General features: G+C 42.8%; 1 protein-coding gene across 2 annotated transcripts in view; it reads right to left on the reverse strand.

Annotated features, from left to right (window-relative positions):
* The window catches only part of LOC148038540 (MADS-box protein GGM13-like), a 102,569-nt gene that overhangs the window by 20,296 nt on the left and 69,811 nt on the right, over nucleotides 1-12,462 (reverse strand). For both annotated transcript variants that reach the window (XM_087673251.1, XM_087673246.1), the window contains exons 6-8: nucleotides 11,705-11,746; nucleotides 11,575-11,616; nucleotides 11,306-11,478 (exon numbers count right to left, since the gene is read on the reverse strand). In XM_087673251.1, coding sequence (XP_087529377.1) covers nucleotides 11,306-11,478; nucleotides 11,575-11,616; nucleotides 11,705-11,746 — 257 coding nt within the window. The remainder of the gene's footprint in view (nucleotides 1-11,305; nucleotides 11,479-11,574; nucleotides 11,617-11,704; nucleotides 11,747-12,462) is intronic.

A 12,462-nucleotide genomic window follows, 5' to 3' on the forward strand; every position in this document is an offset into this window, starting at 1 on the left:
GTAGTCGTCTACCAATCATCTTTGCCAGTGCCTTATAGGCCACTAACAATAAGGTGATCGGTCTCCACTGGGAGAGCTCCAACCGGTCTCCCCCTTTGGGGAGAAGACTGATGAGGCCTGCCAAGAGACTCCCTAGCATCTATTCTGAAGTGAAAATCTCCTGGAAGGCCCTCAGTAGGGGGTCCTTCACCACTTCCCGGTAGGTAGTGAAGAAGGCCTTAGAGAGGCCATCCTCCCCCATGCATTTTTGCCCATCCTATGTATGGAAAGCCTTCTCTAGTTCCTTCTCTGTGAAGGAGGCTAGGAGGGAGCGTTCCATCTCCTCTATGACCAGCGACGGGATGTGATCCCATACCTACTGTCTACATCTCTGTTCTCTAGCTAAAGCTATCTCCTACTGGAAAAGGCGCGTGTAATAGTCGGTGGAAATCTCCATCACCTCGTTTGGGCTAGTGTCACAAGACTGTGACAACTATTATCTTTTTGTTGATTTCTTTATTACATATTTTATTTGGTTTTTCTTTTTGGAAGGATTCCTCTTGAAATCTAAACGCCTGAGTTGCATGGCCAGTATGTGAAACGGACAGGAATGTTTAGTGAGTCAAGACTGGACAGTTAAGGTCCAGTACAAGTCTGGAAGAGACTGACGGCACTGTAGAGATTGACAAGCGTGGAAGAGACTTGTGAAAGTGTATATGGACAAGTGTATTGAAGAACTAGCCTGGAAGAGACTAGTTCAAAGTGAAGATAGACAAATCTCCAAGAGATTAGTCCATATGGGGTCATCAGTGGAGATTCACTTTCAGTTGAGCTACATTGCAAATTTGGATGTAGCCACAGTCTGCAAAGATGGTCAGAAGATTAGTGGGGATGCAATGGAAGCAACTCCTAAAATTTAGGGAATTACTATTGTTGGACCCCAGAATTTGTTCGCGTCATTATCTTCGTTTTTGCAGGAGGATTAATCCTCTGGTCTGTGCCGAGGTCAAATTTTGATCAGAGGATGGAGAATTTTAGACCAGAAGGCTAGAACGGGAAACACCTTCCAGTGCTGCCATTTGGCACAAATTTGTGCACTTACCTCTTTAAAGAGGGTTGACGTGCAGTTTTTTGGGTCTTTGGGGGCTCATTTGAAGAAGATGGAGGAACAGTTGCTGATGGAGAAGATTTGAGAGCTTGCCTACCTTGTCTATGATGCACAGAGGGTTGAGCTTGCTCCCTAGTCTCTCTCTCTCCCTGACAGTTTGGTTATGCTTCAGAATCAAAGGCCTTTCTGCTGATTTATGTACAGTTGTGTGGGAATATGCTGTTTTTGCATGAGGCAAGAGCCTCCTTTCTCCAGGAACAAGAGCAGTTGTTTGCTGCCTCCAGCAGGGACAGGTGAGGGTGGTAACCCCACCAGGTAAGTGTCTGAAACAGCACTAAATCAGTACAGATTCTGGACTGTTCAGAGGTTATTTCAGAGCCCAATTGATGTCAGAATCAAGGGGCACTTGGACAGATGATGTAGAACAGTACAGGGAACAATGAGCTGAAAACAGGTTTCAGAACAGGTCTGAACCAGTAATTACAGTGGGCTGAACAGTACAGGGAACAGTATGAGCTGAAAACAAGTTTCAGAACAGGTCTGAACCAGTAATTACAGCGGGCTAAAATGGTCATTTCTGCACTCCAACCAGAAGTTTCAGACTTGGGCACAGTTTCCCCTCCTGGTCAACTTGTTTTGGGTCAGTAATTGTACTGTTTTGCTGCCAAATTTCACCCAGAATAGGTGAAAGACAGCCCATTGTACTTTCTCTCTTTTTAAAAATAAAGAAATACCGCAAGGGGCGCCTGACTTAGGGGCCAATAGGGTGTCTATGTCACAACAGGAGCATTCTAGCTTCCTGTATGTCTTCTTGATTCTGTGTCTTTAAGTTCAGGTAAAGTGGGCGACGGTGAATTGGGTGAAAGCATTTATAAATTTTTGGTTGTACACTACCGCCCTTTCTAGTGAACAGGCTGGTTACATGGTTCCATTGCCGGGATCAAATCACTTTTTCCCTAAAGAGTGAGCCAGGGTTTGTTTGGGTGTAAGACACAGAATTGTGCATTATGGCTGATAGAAAGCAAGACACCAGAGAGGAAGCGTCTTCATCACAGGAGATCCCTGTTGTTCATGAGGTGGGAGAGTCTTCTAGACCTCCACAGTTTGTTACTCCTCCTGCTATGGTTGAGTCACAAGTTCTTACGGCTTCTTCTATGGATGAAGACATTTTCAAGACTCAGTTAGTTGCTGCTGTGAGTATGTTTACTCAAGTGATGCAGAATCCAAGGTTTTTGGCATTTTTGCAGCCCTCCTTTCCTTTACAGCAAGTTGGGCAATCTGCAAAGATTTCGGATCCAGTAGAGGTCCAGGATAAGAATAAGCATGCTGCAGATTCAGTGGAAACACCAAGGCAGCTTGCGGAGTCAATGGAGACTCCAAGTTTGGTTCCGACTGTCCAGGAACAGGTGGCGGAAACGCTAGTTACACAGGCATTGCCAGTTCAACTCGCCACTTTACAGCAGCCAAATGTTGGTTTAAATGGACAGGGAAATAGTTTTCAGGCTTTACCATAGGTTTTTCCACCGACTTCTGTACATCTTGGGTACTTTGGAGGTGGATCTGTATTTCAGAGTATGGCTGGTTATGCACCTGGAAACCAGATTTATATACCAGGAACAGTGTTTGGGGGTACACAGGGTTTTATGCCAAACCCCATGTATGGTAATATAGGCATGCATCCTGGATTTCAGGGTGTTCAGGGCAGTTTTGGCATGCCACAGGGCACTTTTGGTATGGCTGGTTATCAAAATCAGCAAGCAAGCATTGTGTCTACAAGCCCTGTAGTCAGTGGTCTAGCAACTCCCATGCCATCTGTTAGTGTTTCTATGTTACAGGCATATCCTACGGACCCTTTGATGGCTCATGAGAAGCCAAAGCCATACAAGGAAGGTGGTGCAGCCGTGCAGTTTGACATCTTTCGAGGATTTGAAGATAGGACTAAGGCTCTTTCTTTCTTACACCAGTTTGATGCCGCATTTGCAGGAGGGAACTTTACAGAGCCTTCTAAGGTCCGGAAAGCTGCCACTTTTCTTAAGGACAATGCTAGTCAGTGGTGGAGTACACTGTTGATGCAAGGACAGGCTCCTGCCACTTGGACTTACTTTAAGCAAGTATTTGCTTCTGCTTGGTTGAACAATGAATTTGAGATCGATGTTATGTCAACTTGGCACAATTTGGATGCATCTAAATGCAAGGATCTGGAAGACTATAACGAGAAGTTTTGGCAGGCTTTGCTTCCAGTCACTTCTTACAAGGTTGTGCCATTGACCGAGCATATAGAGGAATATTGCTGTGGGCTGCCTAAGGAACTCCGGAATTATTGTACAAAGACAAAGGTCACCACTTTGACTCAGTTAATTGAGAATGCCACCACAAGAAATGCATTATTGTTGGGACTGTCAAGTGGTTTTGGGGGCAGCATTAAACAGGACAAATCTGAGAAATTTTCAGCAAAGAAGCCATTTGGTAAACAGGTTTCTCAGATTTCTCAAAGCACAGGTAAACCTTGGCAGTTCAAGAAGAAGCCAGCCAAGTCCTTTGGACAGTAGTCAAAGGATCAAAAGAAACCTTTTGTGCGCAAGTCTCTTGAAGAGAGAAAGGCTTTAATGGCTGAGAGGAAGTGCTTTATCTGTTATCAGACTGGTCATATTGTGTCTAATTGTCCAAACAAGAATAAGAGATCAGCTGATGATGATAAAGAGGACAGGAAAGGAAAGAAGCCCAAACCTTCAGCAGGTTTAGTGCCAGATATGCTGGGAGACAAGCCACATTCGGATGCTAATGAGCTTTGCAGAGCTTGGGGTAAAGTTAGAGATCAACATGTACTCATTTTCTTTGATCCAGGAGCTAAGGCAAACTTTATCTCACCAGAGTTGGCTTCTACTTTGGGCATTAGAGCAGATGAGATGGGCTACACAGCAGAGGCAGGTTTGGCATGTCCTGGCCACTCAAAGTCTGTGACACCCATTCTTGGAAAGCTGCGTCTTCATATACAATCTTATGTTGATGCAGAAGAATTTTATATCATGCCACTTGAAGGCTATGATGTCTTGTTGGGAATGCCATGGATGTTCAGAAACCATGGTGTGTTGGATGCCTTTAACAAGACACTGACTTTGGAACATAGGGGAAACACTCATGTGCTTGATGTGAAGCTTAAAGGAGAGTTTGTACCTGTTGTATTGGCTTTTGCCATTACATCTATAATAAAGAATCATCTTTCTGCGTACTTGATTTTTGCACGTGATGTCAAGGATAATGATGAGTCAAAATTCTCTATGTTAAATAGAGACAGGTCTACTTTCTTGTATCAGTTCAATGATTGTTTTTGTGACTCATAACCATCACAGTTGCCACCAGAGAGGTCTGAAGATCATGCGATAGATTTGGTGCCAGGCAGTAGCCCACCAAATAGACCTCCGTATAGGGTTAGTGCAGCCCAATAGAAACAGATATTGAGCCAGGTGAATGAGCTGTTAGAGAAAGGGCTGATTCAGCCAAGTTCATCTCCCTTTTGCTCACCAGTGCTCTTAGTGCAGTAGAAGGATGGCTCTTGGCGCATGTGCATAGATTATCGAGCGTTGAACAAGAGTACCATCAAGAACAGGTTCCCCATTCCAAGAATTGACGACATCCTTGACCGTTTGGAAGGAGCATCAATTTTCAGCAGGATAGATTTGAAGAGTGGATACCATCAGATCAGGATTAAGCGAGAGGATGTGCATAAGACTACATTTAGGACCACGTTTGGTCTCTATGAGTTCTTGGTAATGCCATTTGGACTTACTAATGCTCTTGCTACGTTTAATCGAATGATGAACAGGATTTTTTGTCCATACAGGCAGTTTGTTGGTACATCCTTTGATGATATGCTTGTCTTTTCAAAGAATGAACAGGAGCATAGAGAACACTTGAAAGCAGTCTTTGATGAGCTTCGCAGTAATAGGTTGCTTATCAATGGCAAGAAGAGTGAGTTCTTCTTGGAAGAAATCCAGTTTCTGGGACACATAGTGTCAAAGGATGGTGTTCGAATGGATCCTGCTAAGGTTGAAGCAATTAGAACATGGCAAGATTTGAAGGCTGTCCATGATGTTAGAAGCTTCTTGGGTTTGTGTTCTTACTACAGGAGGTTCATTCGCAATTTTGCAGAGATTGCTTCACCTTTACATGCTTTACAGAAGAAAGGAGTCTCTTTCCAGTGGACACAGAAAGAGATTTCAGCTTTTAATCTTCTTAAAGAAAAGATGACTTCTAGTCTAGTGATCATTCTGCCAGATCTTAGGAAGTCATTTGTTGTCCAATGTGATGCCTGTGGCAATAGCATTGGTGCAGTGTCTTGCAAGGGTCAGAGAAGACTATGCAGGTCTATGAGAAAGAATTGTTGGCTATGATTCATGAGCTTTCTTGTTGGAAACACTACCTACTTGGGACAGATTTTGTTGTCCAGACAGATCATCAGACATTGCGTTATTTCTTAACTCAGACTAAGCTGTCAGAAAAGCATATGCGTTGGGCAAACTTTTTGTCAATGTTCCATTTTCAGATTGTGCATGTGGAAGGCAAAAAGAATGTTGTGGCTAATGCTTTGTCAAGGAAGCCACAAATTTCAACTATGTCAATTCCTTATCATCATGAGTTTGATGATATGAAGGAACAGTATGCTGATGATGAAGATTTTGCAAGGATCTTTGATCAGCTTGTTAATAGACAACATCATGAGCATTATCTTCTCAAGGATAGTTTCATGTTGATACATGGTAGACTATGTGTGACTATGCCATTGAGACGGAAAGTTATGACAGAGAGTCACTCTCCACCGTATGCAGGGCATCGTGGTATTGATGCAACAGTCAAAGCAATAGAGACATTCTTTTATTGGCCTACTTTGAGAAGAGACGTGGATACTTTTGTGCGGCAGTGTTTGGTTTGCCAGAAGGTCAAGTTTGACAAGAAAAAAAGCACCAAGGCTTTTACAGCCATTGCCTATTCCAGATAAACCATGGGAAAGCATAGCTATGGATTTTATCTTTGATCTTCCAAGGACACAGACAGGAAATGATGGGATATGGACTATTATTTGCAGGTTTAGCATACAGGCTCATTTCATTCCTGCCAGGAAGAAGATAAAACTAGATCAGATGGCACGTTTGTTTATGTGCAATGGCTTCAAGTATCATGGTATGCCACAGTCTATTGTCAGTGACCGTGATCCACGGATGACAAGTCTATTCTGGAGAGGCATCTTTGAGAACATAGGCACAACGCTTAAGTTCTCATCGTCATTTCATCCACAGACCGATGGACAATCAGAAGAGGCAAATTCTACTGTCTTGGATTTGCTTAAATGCTATGTGTCAGAGCACAAGTCAAAGTGGGAGCAGTATTTGCCTTTGGTCGAGTATGCATACAATAATACTGTGCATTCGTCAACAGGCAAAGCTCCTTTTGAAATTGTTGAAGGTGGTAAAAAGGTTCCTCCCATTTTGCATACAAAGGATAAGATCTTTCAGGCAGATCAGTATGTGCAGAGTATGGATGAAATGTATCACAAAGTTAAGCATGCCCTTGAAAGGACTCAAGCCAAGCAAAAGAAAGCTGTTGATCATCACCGTCGTGAATTGTTGTTTTCACTTGGTGATTGGGTACTGTTGCGGTTTGAAAAGGCACGCTTAAAGAAGCGGAAAGGCAAGGAAAGTCTTTTCACTAAGCTTAGTATGGGATACTATGGGCCTTTTCAAGTAACAGAGAAGATTAGTGATGTCAGCTATAGGCTGAAATTGCCTGACAATTGGAAGATTCATAATGCTTTCCATGTAAGTCTTCTTAGACCCTATGTGGGTGATGTGCCAGAAGATATGCCACTTGAGGAACAGCCCGAAGTTGAGGAACTTGATGAAATTCTTGTTCCAGAACAGGTATTGGCACACAAGGAAAGGAAAGTGAAAGGCAAGGTTGCTAGAAGGTATTGGGTTAAGTTCAAGAACTATCTAGCTATAGATGCTAAGTGGATGGACGAAGGTGAACTTGCAGAGTCACCTAATGTGTTGGAACTTTACCTTGAAGCATTTTGCTTGCAACCTACCTTGACCCCTTGTATTTCTAAGCTGAAATAGATTGTCAAAGTGACAATTGCTCAAGAAAGAAATTATGTACAGAAACAGATTTTGTACAGGTTAACACTTATTGTGTCCATATGGTTTTCTCAGTGCTAAAGAAGTAAGTATTGCTTGCAAGAATACAGTTTTTACTTCTATTGAATTGAATACATGTTGTAACAATGGTTACTCGATCGGGCATGTATTCTGTGAATTGACTCAGTGGGGATATCATTTTGATGTACCGGCCACTAGATCTCTAGTCAAGGTGATGTGGAGTCATCAAATGAGAATCTGCCACTATGGGGATATCATTGTAGTGTACCGGCCACTATATCTGGAAACAGTGATGTGGAGTCACATGATGATAGTCTGCCATGTTTCACAGTTAGAACATACATGTATTAACAGTGTGTTCAGTTCACAATGTTGACTGATAGCATGTATGTGTTGTACATATGCTGCCAAGTGTAAGTTCATTGGGTTAGCTGGAAGCATGCATGACATTCATGCAAACGAGGATGTTTGCGATTTCGAGAGGGAGGTATGTCAGAAGACTGTGACAACTAGAGATCGGTGCAAAATTTGACCTCGGCACAGACCAGAGAATTAATCCTCGTGCAAAAACGAAGATAATGACACGAACAGATTCTGGGGTCCAAAAATAGTAACTCCCTAAATTTTAGGAGCTGCTTCCATTGCATCCCCACTAGTCTTCTGACCATCTTTGCACACTATGGCTACATCTAAATTTGCAATGTAGCTCAACTGAAAGTGAATTTCCACTGATGACCCCACATGGACTAATCTCTTGGAGATTTGTCCATCTTCACTTTGAACTAGTCTCTTCTAGGCTAGTTCTTCAACACACTTGTCCATATACACTTTCACAAGTCTCTTCCAGGCTTGTCAATCTACAGTGCCATCAGTCTCTTCCAGACTTGTACTGGACCTTAACTATCCAGTCTTGACTCACTGGACATTCCTGTCCGTTTCACATACTGGCCATGCAACTCAGGCGTTTAGATTTCAAGAGGGATCCTTCCAAAAAGAAAAACCAAATAAAGTAGTAATAAAGAAATCAGCAAAAAGGTAATAGTTGTCACAGTCTTGTGACATAAACTCTACTTGTGTTGAGATATGTTAAGTGCACTTATTCATTTGGCTTACATTACGATAATGGTTTACTTTTCTAAGGATACACTAACTCTAATTTGGGCACGAGATCCTAACACCCAACATTCCCATGGTGGTTACATCTTCTCCCTAGGCATGCCTCCCATTGTATGGTCTATTCACAAATAAGAGATAGTAGTTGCCTCCACTGTTGAGACTGAGCATTAGGCTCTTTATGATAGCACCACACATGCCATCTAAGGAGCTTCCAAGCAGAGCTACGGTTTCAATGTAGCATATCAACTATTGTCTTCTACAACAACCAAAGTGCGATTGCACTAGCTGATAACTCCTTCATCCATTTGAGGACCAAGTATGGTGGTGTGCACTATCATTTGATTAGCGAGTAGGTCAAGATAGGCACCATCCACCTGGAGTTTGTGCCTTCATTAAACAACTTTGTCAATATTTTGATGAAGTTGTAGCACTTCTTCCAAAGATTGTCGTGGATTCTCACCTCTCCCTTCTATTTCAGCCTGATGGGGGTGGCGAGAGGGGATCCCCATAGCTTTCCCTTCCACCACCCAATGGTGAGAGGGGGCGGCTTCTTCTCTTCGTGCATTTAGGATTTTGGTCACCATTCCTTTAGTGATATTTGCACTTTGTATTAAACAACTTTGTCAATATTTTGATGAAGTTGTAGCACTTCTTCCAAAGATTATCGTGGATTCTCACCTCTCCCTTCTATTTCAGCCTGATGGGGGTGGCGAGAGGGGATCCCCATAGCTTTCCCTTCCACCACCCAATGGTGAGAGGGGGCGGCTTCTTCTCTTCGTGCATTTAGGATTTTGGTCACCATTCCTTTAGTGATATTTGCACTTTGTATTGTCATCAGTTTTGTACTTTGTATCATCATCCATTTGCACCTCAATGATCATGATTGTAAAAGGATGCTTGTGATATGTGAGTGATTCCCTTTCAAGGACACTATCCAAGTAGCACCATTGCATAGCATTGTGCTTGAGCATGGCACTTTGCATTACCCCATGCATTGGCAATCTTTTTTTGTGAACATGCATTTATGTATATTTACCTCTTTTTCTTCATTAGAGAGAGGTTGACTTGGATCCACCATACTTATGGCAGCTCGCATGGTAATCTCTATGGTAATTCCTCCTATGGTAGCATATGGCACACACCTCTATATTTTCCTCGTCACAAACACCCTAGAAAAGTGTTGGGATAGTCTTTTATTTTGTGATGCTAGGTCACACCATCCTTATTTTCCACCATGGACACAGTTTTTTTTTTAAAAGTTCAACACACTTTCATCACCTTTGTAGGTCCTAGTAGTGCCATTGGGCAGCCAACATGCACCCCTTGTCCAATGCCTTGGCCTCTCTGGGGTGGCCCTCTGGGCTCCCAAGGTAAGATAACCATCACCTCTATAGTCTTGGTAGGCCACTCAGCAACCAACATGTACCCTTCACCTGACGCCCTAGTTGCTTTAGAGTGGGACACCTCACAATACTATGGGCTAAGCTATGCTTTGTTATCCCTCCTTGGGATCCAGTTTTGGGCCTGAAAGGGCATGCTAACCTAAAAAGGTGCATTACAAACTGAAAACCTTAATTAGCTCCCTAAAACAGCCTCAAATTACCAAACTTTATTTCAAAAATTACCAAAGTTTGTGTGTCCTATAAGCCAACACCCAAACTTCCACATCTATAAATAGAAGGCTGCTTGGCCACTTCAGTCTATCCTTGCTTTGTAGATTGTTGGCACCCAGTCTCCATTATTGTCTACACCCCTCCCTTGGCAGATACTCCAGTATGTGGTGGAGCCTTCATTAGCCTGTGGTGCCCTTCCTGGCAGATGTTCCCTTCTCCACTCTGTTCAGGTTCTGTCCAGACCTGCATTTGCTGCAGCCAGTACCTGTCCTGTTTGTTTAGCTTGCACTATAACATCACCAGAAAGTTGACAAAAGCTGCAGCAGATTTCTGTGTTTACTGCAGCCTGCTGCTGCTCAGCATATTCAGCCCCTCCAGGGGCAGTCACTACCTGTCCACCTTGCATTTTCAGCTGCTTCCCTGGCATTTTACCTCTCTGCAGGCTGCCTTGCTGCCCCAGTCTCCGTCAGACAGTCAGATCTGCACTTGCAGCTGCCGATTGCTTTCAAAGGCTGCCCACTACATTTCAAGATCTATTCAGAGTATGATACTCTCTAATTCATCTCTGCCCCAATCCATTCTGAGATATAGAGGCTTGAGATTTTATATTTACTCTTGTACAGTGAGTTTACAACATTTAGCATTCGTTCACCTTTGCCTAGTCATACTCATTCAAGCTCTCATAGTGTGTATCATGCCTAGATTCATATGCAATGGTTGTTCCTATGTGATTGCTATGTAATCTTAGTAGATGCTATAAAATGAGGAAGGGTGAATACAAGTAGCCCCTGTGCATATGGAAGAGCTACACCAATAAGAGCACTGGACTGAAAAGGACAGGACAGAGATTTCACTAAGGAGACAGAAGAGAGATGATGGTGGCTGGAGAAGATGGCTGCATGGACCAGACAGGAAATGCAGAAGAATAGAAACACCTACTGCGGAGATCTGAAACCTCTACCTCACGTGCCTAGGATGGACACTGCTGTAATACACAAACGACTGACAGACAAAGACAGTGCCAGAGCTCCAATCATCCTTGTCATACTCTGGGTGCATACGCACGCACGCATGTGCGCGCACACACACACACAAGAAACAAGATGCCTGCTAACAGGCAAAGGGGATGCAATGAAACCATTAACACTATAAGTAGAATTTCATTACCCAGTACCACTAAAAGCATAAAATTCCAGTCAATCTCAAGCTCTAATGTTCTGTAGTAGCACTACAATCACAATCGTCCAGCGAATCTTAAGTTCCAATGTTCTGCTCTGATATTTCACACTTTAGGAGGTCGTCGAATGTTGAAGAAACTTATGCGAAGTAATATTTACCCTAATTGTAAGGTTGTCGATGCTGCAACATTGGCCGAGTGACGCAAGTTTGGCTGGCTAGGTTGCACTGCAAAAGGCCTGACAGAAGCAAGGGGTATTGTCATGTCAATATCCCTAGGGGGTTTCTCTTGTCTTGGAACTGTGGCATCCATGCTTTTCTGGAGCTCAGCAATCTGCCAATCCAAAATTTTGCAAACCATGCTTTTTCACAGAAGATGAAGAGGAATAGGAACAGACCAGCACACCCAGATTAATAAATCAATCCTCACCTGCTTCATCAACTTCCTGTTTTCCTCTCGCAAATTCTGTTCCTGCAAGTCAAATACGAGGAAGGATGATATCACGATCGGCGGTCCTGAGCTTAGCCATGCATTCTGAAAATCACTGCATGTTGATTACCTTCCGGTCTAATTCCTGAATCTGCTCCATCAGCAACTCATCCTGCGAGCAAAGCGAAGGTTACCCACGTCGTAAACAATCAACTCGTGTCATGCATGCAAAGGGTACAAGCACTACTTACGCAGTTTAGAATTGAGTCCAACACTAATACAAGTTCAACCATGTTAAGAGGGTAATCACCAACACTAACACGAGTTCACAACTATGTTAATAGAGGCTACTCCTAAGGTGTAGCTAGCTAATGCACCTCAAACCCAACAATGCTATACCTATTAAATACCCCATGAAATGATACATCTGCATAAATGTAAGCCTTCTCCATGGTTGGTTTTAGTTTGGTTTTTGCACTACAAAATCTTAGAAGTTGAAATGGTTGTGTTGTCATTGATCGCTTGACTTTGAAATTTCTTCGGCTAATTTCACATGGTTGAATATGTACCATCTTTGACAATGGCTTAAAAAGAATCAAATGACCAATCAAGGCATGATGGCCACACTTAAGAGGTGGTGAAGGAGAAGATAATCATGGTATTAGAATCGTGTGCCCAAACACAACCCATAAAATGCTGGTTTTTTTAAGTGTTACAATCATTATGTCTTACCTAATCAAGAACTGCAACACTCTTTTTTCCTTATGAGTAGGTGCTACACTTAAGTGGCTGCAATACAAGTATATGCTTAGGTTCCTATAGAAGTGGCTCTTAAATAAGCACACACATTTCTTTCATTGACTACAAAATTAAGTATACCTAATTCCA

Source organism: Lygodium microphyllum, chromosome 3, assembly GCF_053477565.2.
Source record: "Lygodium microphyllum isolate KBCC chromosome 3, Lygodium_microphyllum_v1.1.10, whole genome shotgun sequence".
NCBI lineage: Eukaryota > Viridiplantae > Streptophyta > Polypodiopsida > Schizaeales > Lygodiaceae > Lygodium > Lygodium microphyllum.